The sequence below is a fragment of the Colius striatus genome, chromosome 6 (genome assembly GCF_028858725.1).
Source record: "Colius striatus isolate bColStr4 chromosome 6, bColStr4.1.hap1, whole genome shotgun sequence".
In the NCBI taxonomy this organism is placed as follows: domain Eukaryota; kingdom Metazoa; phylum Chordata; class Aves; order Coliiformes; family Coliidae; genus Colius; species Colius striatus.
In genome coordinates this window covers 1,080,847-1,102,271 of record NC_084764.1, presented here as the reverse complement: position 1 = coordinate 1,102,271, position 21,425 = coordinate 1,080,847, and the positions used below count along the sequence as shown (strand labels likewise).

Genomic DNA, 21,425 nt, shown 5'->3' with positions numbered 1-21,425 from the left:
ATCTAAGCAACAAAGCAAGGAGGGTTTAATCTCCCTGGGGGCTCTGCCTCTGAGGGTGTTTCTGGAAAGAGCTGACCCTTGTGCAGCCACACCAGCTCTGCACCTCCTCCTCCTCCGAGCCGCCTCAGCTTCATCCTCACCTCCACAGGCATGGCACCGCAAGCGCAGCGTGCTCACCAGCGCCGTGCCAGGCGTCCCAGCAGCTCAGAGAAAACCCACACGAGACACTGGGACTTCACTTCAAAAGAAATGTTTCCTTTTTAATTTAGAAATGCAGTTATATACATAGAACAATTAAATTAAACTTTGTACAAATATTAAAACCCCGTCTTCACCCCCCGGCGGTGCCCAGGACACCAGGACACACACCAAAGCAGAGCAAGCCCTCAGCAGCACCCGTTACGCTCTGGCTTTGGATTCCCACGCACACAGGGAGTCCCACCCTGCACATCACCCCAGTGGTGCAGCTCAGAGGGAACACAGAGAGGAGAGAGAGGGGAATGCACAGGGGCCGCCGGGCTCCCCCGCAGCCTGCCCGTGCCTCGCTCCGCACACACCTCCCCTCCCTGCCCCTGGGGAAGGAGGCAAGGCTGGAGAGCAGGGCCAGAAAGGCTGATCCTGCACCAGGGCCCTGCCTCTGGCCTGGAGGGCAGGAGCAGAGGCGCAGCGTGAGGACGGCAGACGGCGCGTCCCCTGCAAGCAGCGCTGAGCCCCAGGGGCAGGGTGCAAGTGCCGTGCTCTGTCCTGCTGTGGAAGGGCAGGAGGAGGGGGGTGAAGGGCTGGGGGAAACACAACAAAAAAAGGCTTCTTTGCTGTAGAAAAATACACCTCAAAACGGAGCCTGGGCTGGGGAAGCGCTGTGTGCCTGCGGCGGGTCGCGGCAAGCACACGGCTGCTGGGGAGCTCTGCTGCAAACCAGGGGCTCACACAGGGCACGCCCGGCCTGCAGCTCCCAGGTAAGGGCTGCAGGGTGAGGAGGGGGAGAGGCAGGATGTGCAAAGTGGATGGCATTTATTGCCTTTCTATGCAGAGCCCAGGAAGGGGGGATTCCATCAGTTACCTGCACGGGATCATAAGGCAGAGGCCGCATCTGTTTTTAGACAACTACGAGAACAGGGAAATCGGGGTTTGCAAAGACGCCCTACAAAGGTCAGCAGGGAAATCTCAGTGTGTCCCACCAGCTGCAGGTGAAGATGCTTTTGACACAGCAAGCCTGCTGGTGTCTGCTAAACCATCCCAGCAAAGCACAAGCTTCCTCACAGCCGGGCCGGGCATGGGTCAGCTCCTCAGCCTGCAGCACACCTCTGCTTTCAGCCACAGCTCTTCCTTACACACCGCTCCTTGCCTTCCTTTGAGCTGCAAACAACTTCCAGGCCATTTCCAGTTGCTCCCTCGGCCCCACTCCTCAGCCCTGACCCAAGTCCTCTGCAGACATCCCTCCCAAAACACGTCTCTCCCCAACACTCCACTTGCCAGGTGCTGAAAGGCCAAGTAAAGGCTCCAGGTGCATTACACTTCACCACATCAGAAAGGCCAAGGAGAAGCCTCAGGGGTGACAGCCAAGGGATGAACCAGCAGCATGCAGCTGAGTAAATGTTGTTCTACACAGCAAGCTCCCTGGGTGCTGGGGATTACAATGCTTTCAGTTCTTCTCCCTCACAGACTCAGCAAGTTTTAACTCGGCAGCAGCCCCACGGGCTCACACCCTGCAGCACCTCTCTCCTCCAGACCTCTTTTGGACCTTTCCTGCACATGGGGAGGCACAAGCTCCTGAGACCCAGGCTGCACAAGCCCATCTCCCAGCAGGAGGCTCTGACACAGTCCCAGCTGAGCTCTGACCTGCCCGTGGCTGCTGTCAGCCTCACCCGCTGCTCCTCTCGCCCACCTCTGCCGCGCTCAGGCTGCAACCCCTGCAGTGGGCTGCACGGTGATCAAAGGGAACAAGGAGGTTATTCTATTGCACATTAATACTCTGGATTACTGAAATGCCCTGTCTTTTTTCATCTGTAAGCCACCAGGCTCCAAAGGTAACAGAAAGCTGTGAATTAAGTGCTGTTTCTAGTTTTCCACTGGAATTAAGTCACTTGAACGTTCCCGAGCGTCCCGGGATCTGGCACCTACGGCAGGGCATGAGATGAGGATGGCACCTGGGAGGGTTAAGGAAGTAAACACACCTTCCTCTGAACTCTTCAGCCAGACACAGGTGAGGAAAAAACCCAAACAAAGAGGCTGTGGCCCCATCAGGGGGGAAAAAATCCAACCCAAACATTCAAAAGATCATTTAGTGTGTGAGCTGTTGCAAGGCTGAGCCCCTGAGCTGCCCACACACCACACCAGGAGCCTCCCACAGGGGACACCCCTCAGCCTCAGCCCTTGCCCCCCATCAGTAAAGACGGGGCTGGGAAACTGAGTTCTCCCTAAAGCTCTGCCTCTGAAGCTGAGGATGTGGGCAAGAGGAAGGTGATGCCCTCAGGCTGCTCTCTGCCTTGTGGCTTGCAGGGGTCCTGTTCCCAGGGGTGTTGCTGCAGGAACAGGCTCTTCTGGGAGCATCAGCTGGGGTCACCAGGCAGCACAGCAGAGACCTCTCTCACCAACCCAGCGCTAACACCCAGTTAAAAGGAACGTGCTGTGCAGGACACAGCATGGACCCAACTTCTACACCTTGACTGCTGAGGGTCAGTTGAAGTAGAAAGGACCTTAAGTGCATAGAAAGCACGTCCTCCTGCTCAGAGCCTGTGAGACAGCAGGAAAGGAGCCACACTGCCTGGCCACTGCACTCAGCTGGCCCCCTGCTATATGCCCTGATCAACCAGAGAACAGGACAATTTGCTCAAGCTCAGGCCTTTTCTGAGGCAGGAGTTAGATACAACCACTCCTGTGCTTGTTTTCTCAACGCCAGACCTGCCAACAGCATTTGCCCTCTGCAGTGCCTGAGGCACCCTGCTGTACAGCACCACCAGCCAGGCTCAACCCAAACCACCCCGAGGGGATGTAGCAGACCCTCGTGGCACTGCAAGGCAAACATGAGCAACGGGGAAGGAAGTTTCACACACCCTGGTTTTAAGTGAATGAACATCCCAGGACAGGGAAGAGCAGCTTCTGCCACCCCAGGCACAGCCCTGGGGCTGACCAGCCACTCGTGGAGGGGAGCAGAGGGTACAGGGGTGGGCACTGCCACCGACCCCATCTCCAGGAGCCAGGGCTGAGCCACAGGGACTCCACACATACAGGTGTGACTGTAACGCTCCTGGAGCGGGAGGATGGGGATGGTGAGGACCACAAAGCAAAAGCAAAGCAGCAAAGGCAGCGTCCCTGCTTACCTGTCCATTGCCACGTGATGTGTAAGGCCATGACATTTTGCTCCTTCGACTCAGATACAGATTTAGCAGCTTCTCACAGGGCAAATGCTTCTCTGGTTACTTCAAGATGCTTCTGACAAGGTACCTGCACCCAAGGAGCCAGCTCTGCTTGCTGAAGCCAACCCCACGGAGCAGAGCCCACACCTCCCTGCTGCAGCGCCTCACAACCACCACAGTGCCTTTGGGACTCGTCATCCCCCAGAGCAATGCCTGACCCTGCTGAGGGCAGCCAGCACGTGCTGAGCTGCTGCAGGGACCTGTGGGGACAGAGGTATATCTGGTTTGGGGCTGTGCTTTTCCCTGCACTCAGTCTTGCAAAAGCAGCCTTTGAAAGCTGGGCTGAGGAATAAGCTGTGGTGTCCTCTGGCACTGCTGTCTGCGCAGCCAGCCTGCCCTGGCACCAAGACACAGCTGTGTAGGAAAGGGCTCTAGAAACCCTGCAGGGGCCTGCTGAAGCCCGTGAGGATAAGCCAGCAGACCTTGCTGCATGCAGCCAGGAGGACAGGCTGGCCCCTGGCAGGGTGCCCACCCAGGACTCCAACACCAAGGTACCCAGCGTGGCTGGGAAGGGAATTTGGGATTGCAGCCACGGCCCCAGGTATTCACTGCCTGCAGGCACCTTCTTCCTCTTCATGTTTCCAAACACCTGAACCACCTCCAGGTCACATCTCAAGTGTTATCTGTACCTGAAGGTCTGAGCAAAGGACCCTAAGGCTCAGTGCAGAACCACCTTCACTGGCTTTGAGACACACAGCTGACTCAGGCCACAAACGTGGTTCCTCTCCTGATGCCTCGGGTCGAAGGGGCTAACTCACAGCTAACCCAGTCACACCCTCCAAGCTCTCTGGGCCCTGCTAACCACTGGCCACTCCCCAAGGCTCTTCTATAACCTAACACCAGGAGCTGCCCTGGCACCAGACCACAGCCCAGAGGGTGGGTTAATGGGCAAGCGCAGCCCCAGCTTCTGGAGAGGGAGCATCACCCAGGGGGCACAGGAGGGAGGAGGAGGCAAAGCGTGATCCCTCAGGAGCAGCCTGCTGCAGAGGCCAGCCTGGGACGGGGCAGGGCCATTCCTGCCCTGGGGCTGAGCTGCCGCTGCGCAGGGCGGCTGTCACACATCGCACCCCAGCTGCCCCCCGGCCTGCCCCACCGCAGGGAGGGTGCTGGAGGAAGAGCCTACATGACATACACACGGGTATACACTGAGTGTGGCTGTGCCCAGGGAGCGAGGGGCCTCCAGCCCCCGCTCTGGGCAGCAGCAGGGCTAGAGAGGCTGACAAGCTGCAACAAGCGGGTGTGAGGAGGAGAAAGGCACGAGAGAAGAGCAGCTCTGCAGAGACTGCTGTCAAACAGCTGGCTGGGGAAGCAGAGAGCAGAGCTCAAACCCGCTCAGTTCCTTGAGCCCCTGGTGCTGACGGGGGGGGAGGCCAGCGCTGCAGCCCAGAGGCAGCCTGGCATCGTCCTTTGGATCTTCAGCTCTCTGCTCAGAGGTATCCAGGGCACAGCTCGCCAGGAGGGGGAAGGCTGCACAGAGTGCTTCTGTCCTGAAGGCAGGGGGAGGGGAGGAGGAGGAAATCCAAGAGCGAGAAGGCTGGACAACCACAGCAGGCCTCACGCTTCCTTCAACAAGGGAATATCTGAATGGTGGAGAGAGGAAAAAAGGCAGGAATCAAACCTCTGCGGTTTAAGGCACACAGAAAAACTACTGCTGAAAGCAAGGCAGGCCCCCACCTCCCTGACATACTACAGTGGCCCTGCTGTCGTCACAACAGCAGGGGGGATCTCAGATCTCTGCTCCAGCCTGCCCCTACGAGCGGGACCAGCTCCAGCCTCCAAAGGCGCCAAGGACAGACACTGCTCCACCTCTCTGGGTGCCCAGCGGGTCCTGCACTGCCCTGCGGGTGCAGAAGAGTTTCCTAGTGCCCAATCTGAACCTGGCCAGTTACCAGCTTGTGGCCATTACCCCATGTCGTGTCATCTGGCTGGGAAGAGCCCCAGAGCCTTTTCGGCTCCCTGTAAGGTAACTGGAGCCAACTGCTGGCTTGGCCCTCAGCTGCTTCCTCACTACGGCAGCCCAGCTCCCTCAGCCGCTGCCCACAAGCCCCTGGCTATCTTGGCTTGCTTCCAACAGAGCCTGTCCAGCCTCAGAACATCTCTCTTGAACTGGAGGTCCCACAGAGATAGGGTATTCCCAGTAAAGCCTCACCAATGCTGTTAAGGGAAAGGTGAACAACTTCCCTCAAGAATGACAGTTCCCTTCTTTCCCGTGGCCTTTATCAACCTTCCAGTTCCCCAAAGTGCCCAGGACACGCTGCTTACTGTGGCAGGGATGGTTGGAAACGCAAGGATCACACCTGCCCTTATCTAACCTGAAGAAACACAACCTCTTCCAGCAGCTGCAGCTGCCTCAGCTTTGAGCCACAAGCACTGGTTCTGTGGCCTCCCGCTGCAAGGGGCAAATCTGCTTCTGTACAACAAGCCCGAGGGGCACCCCAAGCTTCCAGGCAGTGCTGAGCAGGACAGTCCTGAGGCAGCATCCTCTGACTGCCACACTGGGGGCACTGCTTCAGCCTCACGTTTGGATTTCTGCCCTTCATGCACCCGAGGTTTAACACTCACCTCGGGCCACGCTGCCACTTCTGCCCCTTAGCAGCAATCCCCTGCAACTGTTCTTACTGCAGGGGCTCTGGTGCTGTTGCCATGGCTGTAGGGCTTCACACCACAGAAAGGGGAAGTTCTGCCCTGAGCCAGTTACAGCTCTTTCACAAGACACAGCGTGCTCTGCAGGAGCAGCCCTGGCACTGTAAGCCCACTCCTTCAGGGCAGGGATGAGGTGCTGAAGGCAAGATGCACCCACTGTTTAACAGGCCTGCCCCTCTACACAAAGTTCCAGCACATCTGCACTGAGGCAGGAAGCTGCTTGCTAAAAGCAGCCCAAAGAACCACCCCAAACAACACAACAGGTTTGTGCTCCCACCGACTTGTTTTACAGCCACAGCTGCTTTACTGCAGCTGCAGGCTGGTGATTCTCTGCACATCCTTGGCTAAGGCATCAAGAGTGACCAGCAGAGCCCAGCAGCCTCAGACTGCCCCAGGCTGAGAGCACCTTGTACTTCAGAAGGTTTTAAGTGCTGCTTGCACGTCTAAGCTGTGAAACACGACACAGACTGGGACAGGTTTCCCAAAGCTCTCCTGACAGGGCCATTTGCATTCTGGGTGGTCGACTGCAGAACCTGCTTTTATCAGTGCTCCTTGCCCAAGCCACGTACCGTCTGTGTATTCCTCGGAGGAAGTGAGTGACAAAAGGCTCTGGATGTCACTGCTTTCTGAATCCTGGGCCTCTTTGTGTAGGGGTCTGCTGCTGGCCACGCCAGCTACCCAGCACGAGGTAGCAGCCTGATGCACAAGAACAGTTTCAGAGCGCTGAGAGCCGCTGGCTTCACACAGTCCAGAGTGTCCAGGGGCTTCATCTTCTCTCTCAAAGCTCCCTCGAGCCCCTTGGTCCTGCTGCTGCTGCTGCGTCTGCACCTCTGCAGCTGCGCCGTGCCCAGCGCCCTCCGAGAGCACGATCTGCACCCGCGGGTCCGAGGGGGGAGGGCAGCTGCCTGTGCTGCCGTACACAGCTTCCTCGTAGGATGGCAGGGCCACCTGGACCCCATCCACCACGATGGACACCTGATCTCCAGACACACCTTGGTCTCGCCTCAAGGGAACAGAAGTGGAACAGGGAGAATGTAAGTGGAGCATTGATGCCGCTGCCCCCCAGCACAACTCTAACGCTCCCCCTGACTTCAGTGGGGAGAGCAGAAACTGGAGCGGTGGTTTAACAAGGGCAGGCAGCCCTGCTGTGACATGCCACCAACACAGGGGTGTGGAAGTCACAGCGCCTGATGCATTGTGATGCTTCTCATCTCACCTGCCTCTGTAGCTCAGACAAAGACCCTGCCTTGCAGCCCTCTGCCGTGGCAGCTGGCAGATAAAAGCCAGCTCTGGCTGCTGCTGTCAGGTGCCTGCACTGCCCTGCCCTACTCTGCACCACCCCACACTGCCTCTTCTGACACCTTTGCTGCTGCTGACATCCCCTCTGGCAGGTCTGAAACAGTCACACTCTGAATCACCAAGGCACCTCGTGAGTCAGTCCTGAGATCCTTCTGTGCCAGTGGCTTGGACTTGCTCAGAAAAGGGCAGACTCCAAGCTCCACCTTCCAACCTCTCTGCTGCTGCACAGCCACCTCTCTGCTCTTATGGGAGAAGTACCAGTAGCTGGTTTCCAAGGGAGAACCCACAGTGACTGTTGACCTCAGCCAGCAGCAGTGTTATGGCTGGGTCCCTCCTCCCACCCACAAACCCAGGCCAGGAGGGGCTCTCCTTCCACAGCAGGGAGGGGTGGCAGGTTTGTGTGTGTATCTAAACCAGCTGCAGTGCCTGGATTTCTGTGCACAGGATCTCATAAGCAGCCTGGGGGAGATGCATATATCTATGTATATATATCCCCAGACACACACTTGGGTAACTGCCTGAGGCTGGGAAGAGGCAGGAGGCTGACCTATAGCCAGGCTAGTAGGGATCAGAGCTGCTCACTTTCAAAGCTAAGGAAAAAGAGCATGGAAACCACTCATCAGGTGGCAGGTTAGAAGGAGGACTGCAGCTGGGCATCACAGACCACCACGTCAGACTACTGCTGGGCCACGGGGCAGAGGTGCCACTGAGGTGGCTAAAACCAGGGCAGAGAAGTGAGGGGGTAAACTGCTCCCAAACCAAGTTATCTGCTTTGCTGCTGCAAAGAAACAGGATGCCTCTGAGCCCCTCCCAGCCCCAGCTCCTCACCTGCTGTGATGGAATGACTTCAGCTTGGGCTGCAGCAAAACAAAGAGCACAACTAAGAGCAGAATGAGGGCGACAGAGCTGGCTGTGGAGGCCACTATGGACAGCGTGGGCACTCCCATGGCAGGAGGAGAGTCCTTTTCTGCAAAAGCAAGAGCAACACAAGGTAAAATGAGCTGCCACAGTGAAGGAAAAACACCCACACTGCCCACTCCCAGGAGTTACAGCTGGGGGTACACGTGAGGAGCCCAAACTGCCCATACAGCCACAGCACACCAGGTATCTCTCCCAGGGCACGGTTCAGAGCTCAGGCTAACACCTCCCCATCAGCTGTAAACAGAACCTAAAACAACACGTGCACATCCAAGAGTCCTCTGGAGAAACACATGGCAAACAGAAAGGCAGTGCAAGCAGCCCACAGGAACTGCCATCTGTCAGTAAGGGTCATGTTATATCCAGCTCTGCCTGAGCAAAAGCTCAACAGTGTGCTGATGTCACCAGCTCGGCCAATAATTGCCCAGCACAACCTAGCCCAAACAGAGGAAAAGCTCCAAGCAACGTGCTTTCCTGGCTAAAGGAACAGGCTGCCAAAGGCAGGGGTGCAAGTCATGGGGCTGGCTATATTTAAGACACAGTTTCTCTCTCACACAAACATATGCCAGGGAACAGAGGGAAGGCAGATGTTGAGTTTTCAGTGTTAAATGCAAGTGCCCAGTTCACATTGCTTCTTCCTGCTCTTCCTCAGATGTGCCACATGACTGCACAGGAACAGATCTGGCTTTTAAAGGGACCCTGCAAGACAGGAATAAACTGGGAATGGCCTGGGTATTGAATGCTGCACTAGTCCTCTCACCTAAATAACAGTAAATAGAAACATAAGCATCCCTAATGCATGTCTTTGGCACAGACCTGACAAACCTCATCTCCCTGCTGGCAAACTCTGCTGTGCATTTCACATCTGGGACATTCCCATGTATGTAATTCCTCAACTTCTCTTTGCTACGTTGGCAGCACAGCTCTGAAGCTGCAGGGAGATGAAAGACACGTGCAGGTAGGGATGAGGGAGAAAAGAGCAAACAGAAGAAAAAAGCCAGAGGATCTCTGTTTTCAAGCCCAGAGCCTGAAATCTATGCCCAAAACGGGGGCATCCCTCATGAGGGCCCTGGTCAGGCTGGAGTGATGGGCTGAGGCCAACTGAATGAGGTTTAACAAGGCCAAGGGCTGGGTCCTGCACTTGGGCCACAGCAACCCCTGGCAATGCTACAGGCTGGGGCAGAGTGAAAGCTGTGAAAGCTGTCCAGAGGAAAAGGACCTGGGGGTGTGCATCAACAGCCAGTTGAACACAAGCCAGCGGTGTGCCCAGGTGGCCAAGAAGGCCAAGGGCATCCTGGCTTGTATCAGCACTGGTGTGGCCAGCAGGACCAGGGTAAGGACTGTCCCCATGTACTTGGCTCTGGTGAGGCTGCAGCTCGAGTGCTGTGTCCAGTTCTGAGCCCAAGAAGGACACTGAGGGGCTGGAGAGTGTCCAGAGACGGGCACCAGAGCTGGGGAAGGGGCTGGAGCATGAGTCTGGTGAGGAGCAGCTGGGGGAATGGGGTGTTTAGTCTGGGGAAGAGGAGGCTGAGGGGAGACAGGAGCACTTTCTACCTGCAAGGGAGTTGCAGCGAGGTGGGAGTTACAGCAGAGACATTCCTAAAAGAGCTGTGATAACAAGCAGCACTTCAGCAACTGCTGAGGCAGTGGGAGGCAGCTGTGTGGATCTCCTCAGCAGCAACCTGACTCGGTGCTTCAGGAGAGCCTGAAAGCCAACGCAAGGGCGATTCTGCCCGTCCCACTGGAGCCCAGGAGCACTCACCCGGGCTGAGCCTGCAGCTGACTTCCATGGCTGGGTTCCACTCTCCATTCTTGCAGGTCAGGTACTTGTAATCTCCTTTCAGCATGTAGCCCTCCATGCACTGATACTCTATGACGCTGCCCGAAGTCAGGGGGTTGTTGCAGGGGCTCGGGTGGCATTTGTAGTCCCCATTCTCAGGCTGAGGGGGCTGGGGACAATCTGGGGCAAGACAAGAGAGGCAACGTCATGGAGGATATCTCAGAGGAAGAGATCTGGTGCACACTAGATATGGCACACAGGCAGACTGCCACCTCCCAAAAGCCATTAATTACCAAACTAGCAAGGCTGAGAGTGTGACTGTTACACCATGGCAGAGGACAGTGCTCAGCTTCACCTCTGCTGAGACTTCTGTGAGGGATAAACACTGCCTGTTACCCCAGCACCACAGTCTCGTTGGCAGGCAGCACACTGCTGGTGTTTTTGAACAGTGACACAACAGAGATTCCACACAAGAGAGAGAGAGAGGCCCAGAAAATCCTTGGTGCTATCTTTTCCCTACAGCTGCTTCACCAGAGACTGAGGAACCCACCAGCCAGGCTTTGCCATCGGCCTCCTGTGGAAAAAGCACGAGACCTCCTACTGAAACAAACTCTGGGTGCAAGGCCAAGGTACAGAGCTGACCCACGAGGCTGCCTGTAAGAACACACTGGTTTTGGCTATTTGACACAGATGTACCACCAAGAGGATGGGCACCAGAGCTTTGCTGCACCAGGACCAAATCTTCTAGGCTGCTTTTGAGAACGGAATTCTCTGTATTTGTAACCCCCTCCCCTGTTTAGCTACATAAAGTCTGGAGTGCTGGAGGCACTTTCCATTTCTCCTTGCACCTTCCCCATCCTGACCAATGGCTACAGACATTGTATGTTTTTCAGTAGCCAAACAAAAGTGACAAAGCACCGATGATGAACTGCACTGAAAACAGGACACTGCTGTTGCTCACAACGTCCTCTGGCAGGATCCACAGAGCAGCCCCTGCTGACACCACACACCTGCCTGGACAAAAGAAAGGGAAATCTGCACCCTCACCTTTAAATCCACGTCACTTTCCTAAACTTCACCAAAGAAAACACAGCAAGGATCCCTCTTGAGATATTTTGGGGCATGAAGAACCAGGCAGAGCATGGTGATGCAGGTCTGCCCTTCAGCCCCGGAGCACGCACTCCCTCCTCCTGCCTCTAAGTGTCCCACTTACCATGGGACAAACGGAGAGACAGATGGGCCAGCTTCAAGGAACCCGGTTTGGGGCAGGTTTGAAGAAGCCAAAGAAAGCTTTAGAGATTCATTCCACTGTGGAAAAAAACTGCAAACGACTCTGAAACCAAGTCCCATGTGTGACTGCATCATAGGCAGCGCCTTGTAAATGCCAGCAAACCCTGAGATGAAGTGCTGAGCCAAGCCAAAACCCCTCTGGTAACAGTCCTGCCAGCTTTATAACTGCAATTCAATTTACTTCTTGGGAGAAAAGGTTAACAGGGGTCTAACAGCAGCTTTGCAAGAAGACTTTGTTCCTGAGGAGATTTATCCTTGCCCACGCTTCAGAGAAGCCTGTCTCATGCCTCACGACTGTTTCACTGTCGTCTCTTCTGGGCTCCTTTATTTTTCCTCTCTGCAATCATTTTCCAGTCTGGAAGCAGTGTTTTAACCCTTCACCTAATGAGGCTAAAACTTGCTTTAACTTTAAGCTGGTCCCACAGTTGGGTCAGCTGGGATCAGCCGAGGCAACAGCCTCGTGGCACATTTTGCATTCGTGCATACAGTCACCTGCAGCCCAGGAGAGGGTCTCCTGTTACACTGCAAGAACCCCCCTCAGTGCCAGAAGCATTCAGCAGTTTAACACATACCTCTCAAGGCAATGGTAGAGAGCTGTGGGGGAAAGCTGCTGTTGCCAGAGCAGCTGCCACAACTCTGGAGCAGCGAGGACAGCTTCACTCCACCTCTCTTTATGCCACCATAGGTACCTTGCATTGCCTGGGAGCCACACACAGCGTAGTTCTGCTGGCTGACTGCAGCAGACAGAGCTTGCTCCCCCTGCGTTAGTCACCTCCAGGAGCCTGACTGAGCCTCCTCACACAAAAGCTGCAGGAGGAGATAGCAGCTTCACAACTGCAGGCTGGCTTCCTCCTCGCCTCCCCAGGCCACCTGGCACAGGAGAGGAGAGGCAGCTGATAAGCCTGTTCAGTCAGTTGTCTCTGGACTTGTCCACACAGGAGGAGGCTGCAGAATCAGTCACTGCCTCTTCCCACCACCCCCCTCATCCTCAGCCAAGGGCCTCCATGCTGCTTCAAAACCATGTCACGTTCAGAGTGATGGAAGAACACTGATTATGTGCTGGGGAAACACATCTGGGTCCAACGGCCACAGCATCAGCACCCTCCACCCTCAACCTGTCTGAGCGTCTGGGCAACCTCAGTGCCCCTGGGACACCTCCTGAACTGTCCTTTGCAAGGCAGCCTCAGGGCAATGGAGTAACCCAGAGCCTTTGGAGAGGGCAACTAGACAGCTTGAAGGATTGCTGGAGGTGGCCCAGGCAAGGGAGGGTGGGTGGTAAGATGATGGTGCCTGAAAAATGGAAGATGTCAGACACCTCTGCTGCCTGCTGGACCAGCTGCCTTGGCCTGGCATGTCTGACAGAGCTCAGCACCTCTGCAAACCAGGGCCCAGCCCAGTGCAACACAGGCACCCAGAGAAGCTTGCAGCAGACCATGCAGCTTTCCAGTGCAGCGACCTGCTTCCAGTCCTCTCAGCTTTCACAGGCTCCAGAACGGGTTTCTGCAGTTGCCCCCATATGTGTTTCCCAACAAGGGGAAAGACTCATCTGATCCTGCACAACTCCCAACGTCACCACCAGCAGCAAAGCTCCAGCTGCCTGCATGGACTGTGTTGGGAGGGCTTGGTGCTGAGCTGGGAGCAGAACCTGCCTACACCGCTCCTGTCTGGATACTCCTTGGGCACGCTGATGCTTTCTGAGGCATGTGAACTAAACCATGGAGGGGGGTATTTCAGCTCCAGTTGAAGCTGGGCAGGTTTCAGGGGATCCAACAAAACTGTGACACCCAGATTTGCAGTTCCCAAGTTTCAGAAGCCTGTGCATCACAGTAGATGGGCTGAAGCTTCCCAAAAGGTTAAAACCAGAACCCCTTCATCCTTGGGAGACACTGTGAGGTACATATTGTAACAATGGGCCCCCTTCTCAGCAGCATCATCCCTGACTCCCCATGACACTGAGTTATGTCTGAAATACACTGAAACATGCAGGAATGTCATCCACTCCTTCCCTCAAACACATGTTCTTGGAAGCATCCCAGGGCTTATGAGACATCTTAAAACAAACGTTCACGCCAGGCAGGGAGGAGAAAGAGCCAAGTTACAGAAGTTATCAGCTCCCTAGGGGGTTCTACCTACATCCTAGGCCTGCAAAGCTGTTCCCAGCATCTAATGAAGCTTTAAGGACACACAGGAATAGGGGGCTGAACATTGCAGCACTGGGTGCAAAGGGGCAGAGCTCTGCCCCTAAAGGCCCTGTCTCTAAGAGCTCAAGAGTTTTACGTGCTCAGAAGGCAAAGCACGGGAGCACAGCCGAGCCTTCACCTCAGCGACACTCACCGACGGGCACACGAGATCTCCAAAGGCCAAGCAAGAGGGTCTGTTGTGGCAAGGATCAAGCACAGTGCACTTCCCTTACACAGACAATGTAAGGTTAAAACATACTTTACCCTGGCTGATGATTGCCACGGAATGAGGAGAGCTCTCCAGTGCTCACCTGCTTTGCACAGGCACGATGCTACTGCAAGAGGCCACCGAAAGGCACCTCTCTGCAGCCCTGTTTGCTTGGCATTGGATGCTTCTTTCTGCAATAAGACCCCAGGGTCCTAGCAGCAGCCTTAGACATCTTTTTTACTGCACCAAGCACCTGAACCCTATTTGAGTGCTTCACCTGTTTAGCTGGGCAGTCTGAGCACACAGAGATGACAACCAGACCCCCCCCAGCTAAACACACTCTCCTAAAAAAGATCAAGACAGGCATTAATCATCATCTGCTGGAGTGTGTGACTACAGGTTTGCTGCTGTGGGGGAACAAACAACTGCATTGCTCAGGTTGTGTGGGTGGACAGATGGGTCTAACACGGCTTAACAAAGGGCTGGTTTGGGCTGCACACCCAGTGACGTCTCTGCTTCTCCACAGCAAGGCACAAAGGTCACTCGGGCTGGGACAGGAACCCTTCGGACAAGCTGAAGCTGCTGTTTGTGAGAGTCAGGTCAGCAGCTTCACGAGGAAGCTGGACTGAGCCTCAGGTGAATTCCTCACTGCCTGCTGCAGGGCTTTGCATGGCTTGGCAGTCCACAGCGCAGTCAGAGGAGTTCTGTGTGTCAGTGCTGGTGCATTTGGGTAGCAAACAACTGCTGCCCTGGATCCCCTGAACACAGTGCCCTGCTTGGAGGTGTTCACACTCCTGGCCTTTCACACACAACACAGCTTTTGTGGGATGTGCAGACTGGAAATGGCAGCTCCTAAGCCCAGTAATTCTCTTCCCTCACCTATGTTTACTCCACTTAACCGATATAATCAAGACCCGCAGAGGAACAGCATCCTGCAAACAAAACCCACCCTCCTGATCTAACAAGAGGAACCTTCCCCTGGCTAGTCTGGTTAAACCTGTCGAGATTGGCTCAGCCAGCATGTTTTGCCCAGGGAGCAAAGGTCTTTGTTTAGCAGCAGACATAAGCGTGCAGTGAAACTGCCCCAGTCCTGGCTGCCGTATTACTTCCTTCCTGCTGTTCCCTCTGAAGCCCCATCCTAACTATCACATGCTACCCTGACTCCCTTACAGGAGCAACATAAAAAGTGTTAAAAGTGTCTCTTTGAATACCTTCTGTTGCACAGGAGGGTTCCCTCTTGCTCACAGTCACTGCCTTTGCCCACCCGCCCTCTTCCAAGCCGTGCTCCAGCACATTCTACAGTGGCAAGGAGCACTTCTCTGTCCAAGTCTCGGGTCCTCCAGAGCACCAGCACCTTCATTCTCTCAGCCAGGACTTGCCACCAGGCATAGAAACAGCATATCTAGAAAAGCATCCAAAAGAAACACGAGATATCCCCATCTTCCAGTTCCCTGTCCCTGCTGTGGAGGCCTCAGGATTTCTGCTTGGGTAATCTGTGTGTGCATCACTTGTGTGCAACAGAGAGCTGCAAAAGCTATTACTGGCTTCAAAAAGCCCTAAACGCTCCAAGGCACCCTGGGGAGTGATCCTCTCTCTCTACTGCCCTCTTCAACCTGGGTCCTGCCACAGCTCAATGGGTGGTCTGAAGCACCAGCTGCATCTGAAGCCTGCTGCAGGGTCAGCAGCTCAGATGGGAGGTTCAGCTTTCATTCACACCCGCTGGAAGGACACACAGCCTCACCCTTTCTCTCACTCCGTGCCCAGATTGGGTTTGCAGCAACTGGGCTCTTTTTTCCCCCCAGTTGCTATTTGTTTGTAAGCTCATACCAAGGGTTGGGGTTTTTACTTCCCCCACAACGAGGTGACAGCCTGACACAGCCAGGCAGGGGGCTGGAAATGCCAGCAGAGCCCAGGGATAATGCTCACTTGGGCCTCTGGAGGGCCTGGCAACTCTGGCAGAGCACTGCCCTTGGATCCCACTCAGGGGGGACGCTGACATTGCCTCGGGAAGCAACAGAATGGATTTGCTATCAAGAGCTGTGTCTGTATTTGCTAATAGGAGAAGGGACATGATTATCTCTTTGCAGAGCTGCAGTTGTTGCCAGCAGGGCACTGCCTGACCTCTCCACTGGTTGTTCAGTAAGCCAATAAAGAAATAACTTACCACTCCCTTAGCCCAGTTCTTGGATCTATTTACTGGCTGTAACTCCCAAACCTCTGTCACCTGTACTCAGAGAAGCAGGAATGTGACCCAACCAGACAAGTGTCCCTGCTGTCCTTAGCCACTGCAGCAAGACAAGCGGCTGCAGCTGCCAAGCTCACTTTGCAGCTTCTTGAGCAACCACAAAGGCAACACATCAGTGCTGCAGAGCACCACAGTCCCTCACCCTACACCTAACAGCACACACTGTCCAACTGCTCATGCCAATACAACTATTTTGTTGTTGTTAAGCTGAGCTTTTCCTCCTAGAGAAGTGAGCCTCCCACATTTGCTAGGGCAGGACAGGTCCACACCCAGTGTATGATGATGAACTCAAGCCCCACTATATACCTCCTGAGAGAAAAACAAACCTAGGAAAGCAGCATGGAAGCTAAAGGCATGCCCACAGCTGGCACATGTGCCAGCTTTGCTTTCAGTGTAGAACCCTGACACGCAACATCTCCAGTTGTCCTCTCTTTCCTTGTGCACACAAGCCAACATGTAAACAGCAGAGGCCACTTTTGAAGCCCCTCTCTCAGCAGCAGTTTGGTTTCAGTAAGGAGCAAGTCTCTTATCACTTGGTACCCTTTTTAGACCAGTTACGTCAACCAAACACCAGCTTTTACCAAAGCAAAAACCACTTCCCGGGCAGCCGGTCTGCAGGGAAAAAAAGCACCTAGCTAGGATCTGATCAACAGCACTGCCTCTTCCCCACCCACACCTTCCTTCCTGTTGAGAAAGCAATCACGAGGGGATCTGCTTTAGTGATATGATAGATGCACAAGAGACAGATAAGCAGTCACCTCCTCCCACGTGCTCCAGCTAGTCAGTGTCAGCTCCCTTCCCGAGCGCTCAACACCTCCAGGTTTCCAAGCAGTGCTGTTTGCTTCCATGCACTCAGCTTTCAGCACAGCAGTCTCCTGCTCTGCAGCCTCTGCTCCTGCATTGTCCTCTGCAGCTGCAGCATGTGGATGAATCCCAGCACCAGGCTAGGAAAGGGCTCATCAGGTACTGCAGGGGTAAATGTCAGTGCTTGCAGCAGGTCTGTGCTCAACAGGAGGAGCCAAGAGCTTTTAGACCCAGGTTTCTCTTGGCAGGTTGACTCTGAGAAGCACAGCAACGACCCACTCTGGGAATCTTACCTGAGATCCTGTTCTCTCCCACGATCCAGCATCTTGGGGATATTTTTTAAGCCCACTTAATGAGTTGGAACACAAATGTCTCCTGCACTCACCAGGAAACCTTCTCCCCAGGAGACAGGCAGGTCCTTCCTGGCAGATCAAGGTGTTGGTAGTCACGGTGTTCTGCTTATTGCCCACAAATGTGCCAACCTGCAAGTTTTCACTGTACAAACAGGGTATAGCTGCAGATAGAACATCTGCAAAGGGACCCAGAGTGATGCTGTCCTCTGCCAGCTGGAAGCAGCTGAGAACTCAGCGTGTTTCTACCCAGAGCCAGCATCCACACCATAAAGGACAGACTACCAGATGCCCAGGTTTATCCACTGCTCTGTCATTTCTAGGGTGGAGCTGGGGACTGGAACCAGAGGAACAGATTTTGAACCTTGTCCTTGCCAGCACTCTGGCTTTCTGCAGCGTGTGAGCAGATGGGTCACTTCCCAGCGGGACAAGCCCGAGACAGCAGCTGCTGCCGGGGCCCAGCCACAGCAGCTGAGGCAAAAGGACCTCTTTATGTTTTGCTTCCAGGAGGCAGAAGTCAATCAAAGGGCTCCATTGTGAGCACACACACTTCTCACCCACCCTGCCCCTGAAGTATTTTAAGCCTTCCTCAAACCACCCTGCAGAACATAACCCTCTCTTTCGGTCTCTGTGTGCTGAGAGCCCAAAGTCCACTGCAAAAGCAGCTCTCTGTCTTCACGGGCTCCAGATGCTGCTTACCCTGAAGCCAGTGACAGGAGAGCAAACTGAGGAGGGCTGGAGCCTTTATGGGCAAATCAGAGTTTCCCTAGCAAGGGAACACTCAGAAGAGGAGGCTTATTTTTCTTTATGTCATAATGTGGGCAAATGAGAAGGAAGAAGAGCACAGATCTCTGTGTGTATAATCATATAGCTGTGCATTTATGCAATTAGGCACGAGCACTCTGTGTGTGCAGTAAGAAGCACCCCTCACAGCCATCTCACACACACCAAAGCTGCCTTTGCTTTCTTTCCTTTCTCTCTCTCTCTTTTTTTTTCAGGCCACAGGAAGAAAAAAGCAAGCAAAGCCTCTAATTGCAGCCTTCCACCAATGCAGTCGCCATCTGGTAAATCCAGAGACACATGGAGCCAAATTATCTTAATTAACATGTTACAACAGTATTTAAAACCCCTCTATGCCTATTACCACTCAGCTGTGATTAGGCAGCCATAGAGGAAGCCTGCTAGGGCAACATTAATTATGGGTCTGCCTGCCTTTCTATTAGAAAGATGATTTTTTTTCCTTCCAGAGACTTATCTGTCTCCTCAAAAGAAAACCATTAGCATCAAAGCTTGCTCTAAAATGCAAACCCTATTTCCATTCTACAAGAGTCAAACTGTTTAGGCTGTGTGGAGCTGACACTGGTGCTTCTCCAGAGTGCTACAGACTGTCCTGATGTGTTTCTCTGTCCCTTACAAAGCTTTGCTGCAGACAGACAACTCCTCTCACCGAAGTTTTACCCCCCAAAATGTGTATTTTTAAATGCCTTTTGAGTTCCTTTTCCCTGCCAAAACAGAAGCACAGACTTCACTGTGTGCTAGGCAGGGAAAACCAAGACACAGACCCCAGGGCTAACAGAAACCCCACCTGGGAAAGGAGGACAGCAGCAACCCGAACACAACGGCACTCCAGCAGCTGATTCGCCTCCCTGGAAGAGTGCTACTGACTATGACAGCTGTGTTGCCCTCCCCAGAACAGCCCCACCTCTAACGTGCTGCCCCTGATACCTTCCCAAATGATCCAGCCTGACAGGCCCTGAGACTAACGCTGCCAAGTTGCTCAGCCTTGGCTCAGCAGCGTTTGCCTGGGGCTGGCTGCAGCAGGGCTCTGTCTGCACCGCGCATTCGGGCTGCAGCTCGAGCCAGGGCTACAGGGGCTGCAGAACAGACAGCTTCATATAGCAACCAGCTCTCCCCTGTGGGCACAGAACAGCTTTCCAAGTGGCACATGGTTCATTTGCTTTTGTTTCCCAAGGCTGCCTGTGGCCTCCCCACGCCTTCCTCCAACCACCCCGTAACGACTGCCACGTGTGGGGAGAAGGAACGAGGCACGTGCTGTAACAACACTTGGTGTAGCATCAGCAGCATCCCACGTGCTGCTTGGGAAATCCCAAACCCACTGGACTAAGTATCACCCAGGTAGTTTATATGGATGATACCTCTCCTTTTCCAAAGCCTGATGAAGAGGGTTCCCCTAAGAGAGCTGCAGACAGGTTCTGTGCTGCACTGGGCAGAGGCAAGTAACACTCCTCAGGGGCTCCTCTTCCTCTCCCTGGCAGCTGAACCTCACTGTGCACTGCACCAAGGAGGGCACCATTAAAACATATAACAAAGAACTGTCAAAATGACTTGATATTCTCACCAAAAAAAAAGGACGAGGCAGCTGTGCAGCAGCTTCCAGCACCTCCTGTGTACGGGCTGGTTGGTACTAACGTGGCATTTGAGCTCCAGTAACTCTCCTGCCCTCCGTTATTGGTGCTAATTTTAAACTTCACGCTTCACACAGCTTTGATTTCTCATCTTGTCCCTGGCTCAGCTCTCTCCAGAAACCCACAACACTGTAAGCTGCACTTTTACCCTGCTGTTCCCTGGGATGTTGCGAGCTGGGTTTTCAGTTTGGACGTGGCAATACCCCAAGGCTGGCCTTTCTGGATAACAGCCTGACACAAGCTATGGGCTCCAGCCTCAGGAAAACCACGTGGCTCTTCAGCACTAACAGTGAGACAGGATGGGGAAAAGCTTAACTCTGGGTGCTGGTGCTGATTTTGGACACCAGGCTTTGAGAGGACAGAGATGACTGGTTTGAGCTGACTGGTCTGTACATCCCGACTGAAACACACACAGTCTCTCTGTTGACACCAGGTGAGGACACAGGGAAACACACCTTCAGGGTTCAGCTGAGCAAAACTCATCCCTACCAGCCTGCAGTTCAGCAGTGCCCCAGGAGGCTTGACTTGCCTGGTATTTCCATGTAACTACCAATCACTTCCACTCTCTAAACTTCAGTCTGCTACAGCCACCAGCTTCCTCTCCCCAACCAGGCCTTAAAAGCTCTTGCAATGGCAGTTTCCCAAAATAGGTTCCTGTCGTGGGCTCCAGCACAGCCACTCAAGTGCTGGATGACACATCACCTGGCTGGTAAGGCTGACAGCAGTGGGAGTCTGCTGTGAGGCAGAGACATTGCCAGCTCACACAACCACCAGCTCCCCCTTGCCCAAGAGGCCGCCTCCAGCCCACCCTCGGGCTCCAGCTCTGCTCTGGCTTATTCTGAGACTTGGCAAGGTTGGTGCACAGTCATGAATCTGCTCAAGAGGCAGTCCAAACACTGAGGAGACATGGGGGTAAGCCCAGGGTTTAGAAAGGAGCCTTGTCTTCTTACATGTGCACGGGAAGCACTGGCCAAGACGCTTCAGAGCTCTGCCCTGGTTGGCCTCCTCCATTCACTAACCAGCCTCTCGCAGCCAACTCGTTTTCATCCTTTCAGCAGCAGCAGCAGCTGTTGCCTCTGACTCAGCCTACCCAAGAAGTACTAATTTGGAAGTTTGGTCAAGGCTGATGCAGCAGTGGCATGCACACAGCAGACAGCTTTGTCCCCAGCGCCGTCCCACCTCCATCCACGTGAGAACCCAACTGGGGAACTCTTGGCCCAGGGCTACTCCAGTTTCCCTCTGCACTGCATCTACAGGCAGCTAGGGAAAGGTGGGGAAGGACAGAAATCCCAGCACCTCAGTCTGACACAGCCCCACACACAAGGGGATACTGTTTCATCCTGCCATGACATTTCCCTTCTGACCTTTGGCTCTGTTCCAGACCATTGAACATTTCAGAATCTGGTATCTGGGCAGATCTGTTTATCCTTTAAGAATGACTCATCTCTGTCATGAGACTGGTCAGAACAAGCACTCAAAGAACTCACCACTGGCTGGGCAGGACTGCAAAGAGTTATTAGTCCCGTCTCACTAGAACACCTCTCAGGCACACTTCGTACTGTCACTCTGGATCTGGTTAGGTTAGCTGCAAATATTAAGTCCTCCTTTCTACCAGCTTTACAGGAGCTCAGCATCACAAGCAACTTCTCCGCAGGCTCTGGCAGGAAAACAAACCCAGCCCCCCTACACTTGAGCAGTCATCAGATGATCCTGTTCCAGGTGGGAGGGACCTCAGAGCGCAGTGACAGAAGCACTCCATGCACGGAGCAAACCTCGCTTCCCAGACACCGCAGAGCCTTAGAGCCTCTCAGTCATGCTGCAAATTCAGCCGCCTCTTCCTGAGCTGATGAGCTGACACAGGCTCAA

At 54.3% G+C, this 21,425-nt stretch overlaps 1 protein-coding gene across 4 annotated transcripts in view; it reads right to left on the bottom strand.

Annotated features, from left to right (window-relative positions):
• Positions 1-234: 234 nt before the first annotated feature.
• The window catches only part of SUSD6 (sushi domain containing 6), a 65,852-nt gene continuing 44,661 nt past the window's right edge, over positions 235-21,425 (bottom strand). For all 4 annotated transcript variants that reach the window (XM_061997917.1, XM_061997916.1, XM_061997918.1 and 1 more), the window contains 4 exons: positions 10,039-10,236; positions 8,187-8,325; positions 6,629-7,062; positions 235-4,996 (listed from right to left, as the gene is read on the bottom strand). In XM_061997917.1, coding sequence (XP_061853901.1) covers positions 4,971-4,996; positions 6,629-7,062; positions 8,187-8,325; positions 10,039-10,236 — 797 coding nt within the window. In that variant the 3' untranslated portion in view covers positions 235-4,970. The remainder of the gene's footprint in view (positions 4,997-6,628; positions 7,063-8,186; positions 8,326-10,038; positions 10,237-21,425) is intronic.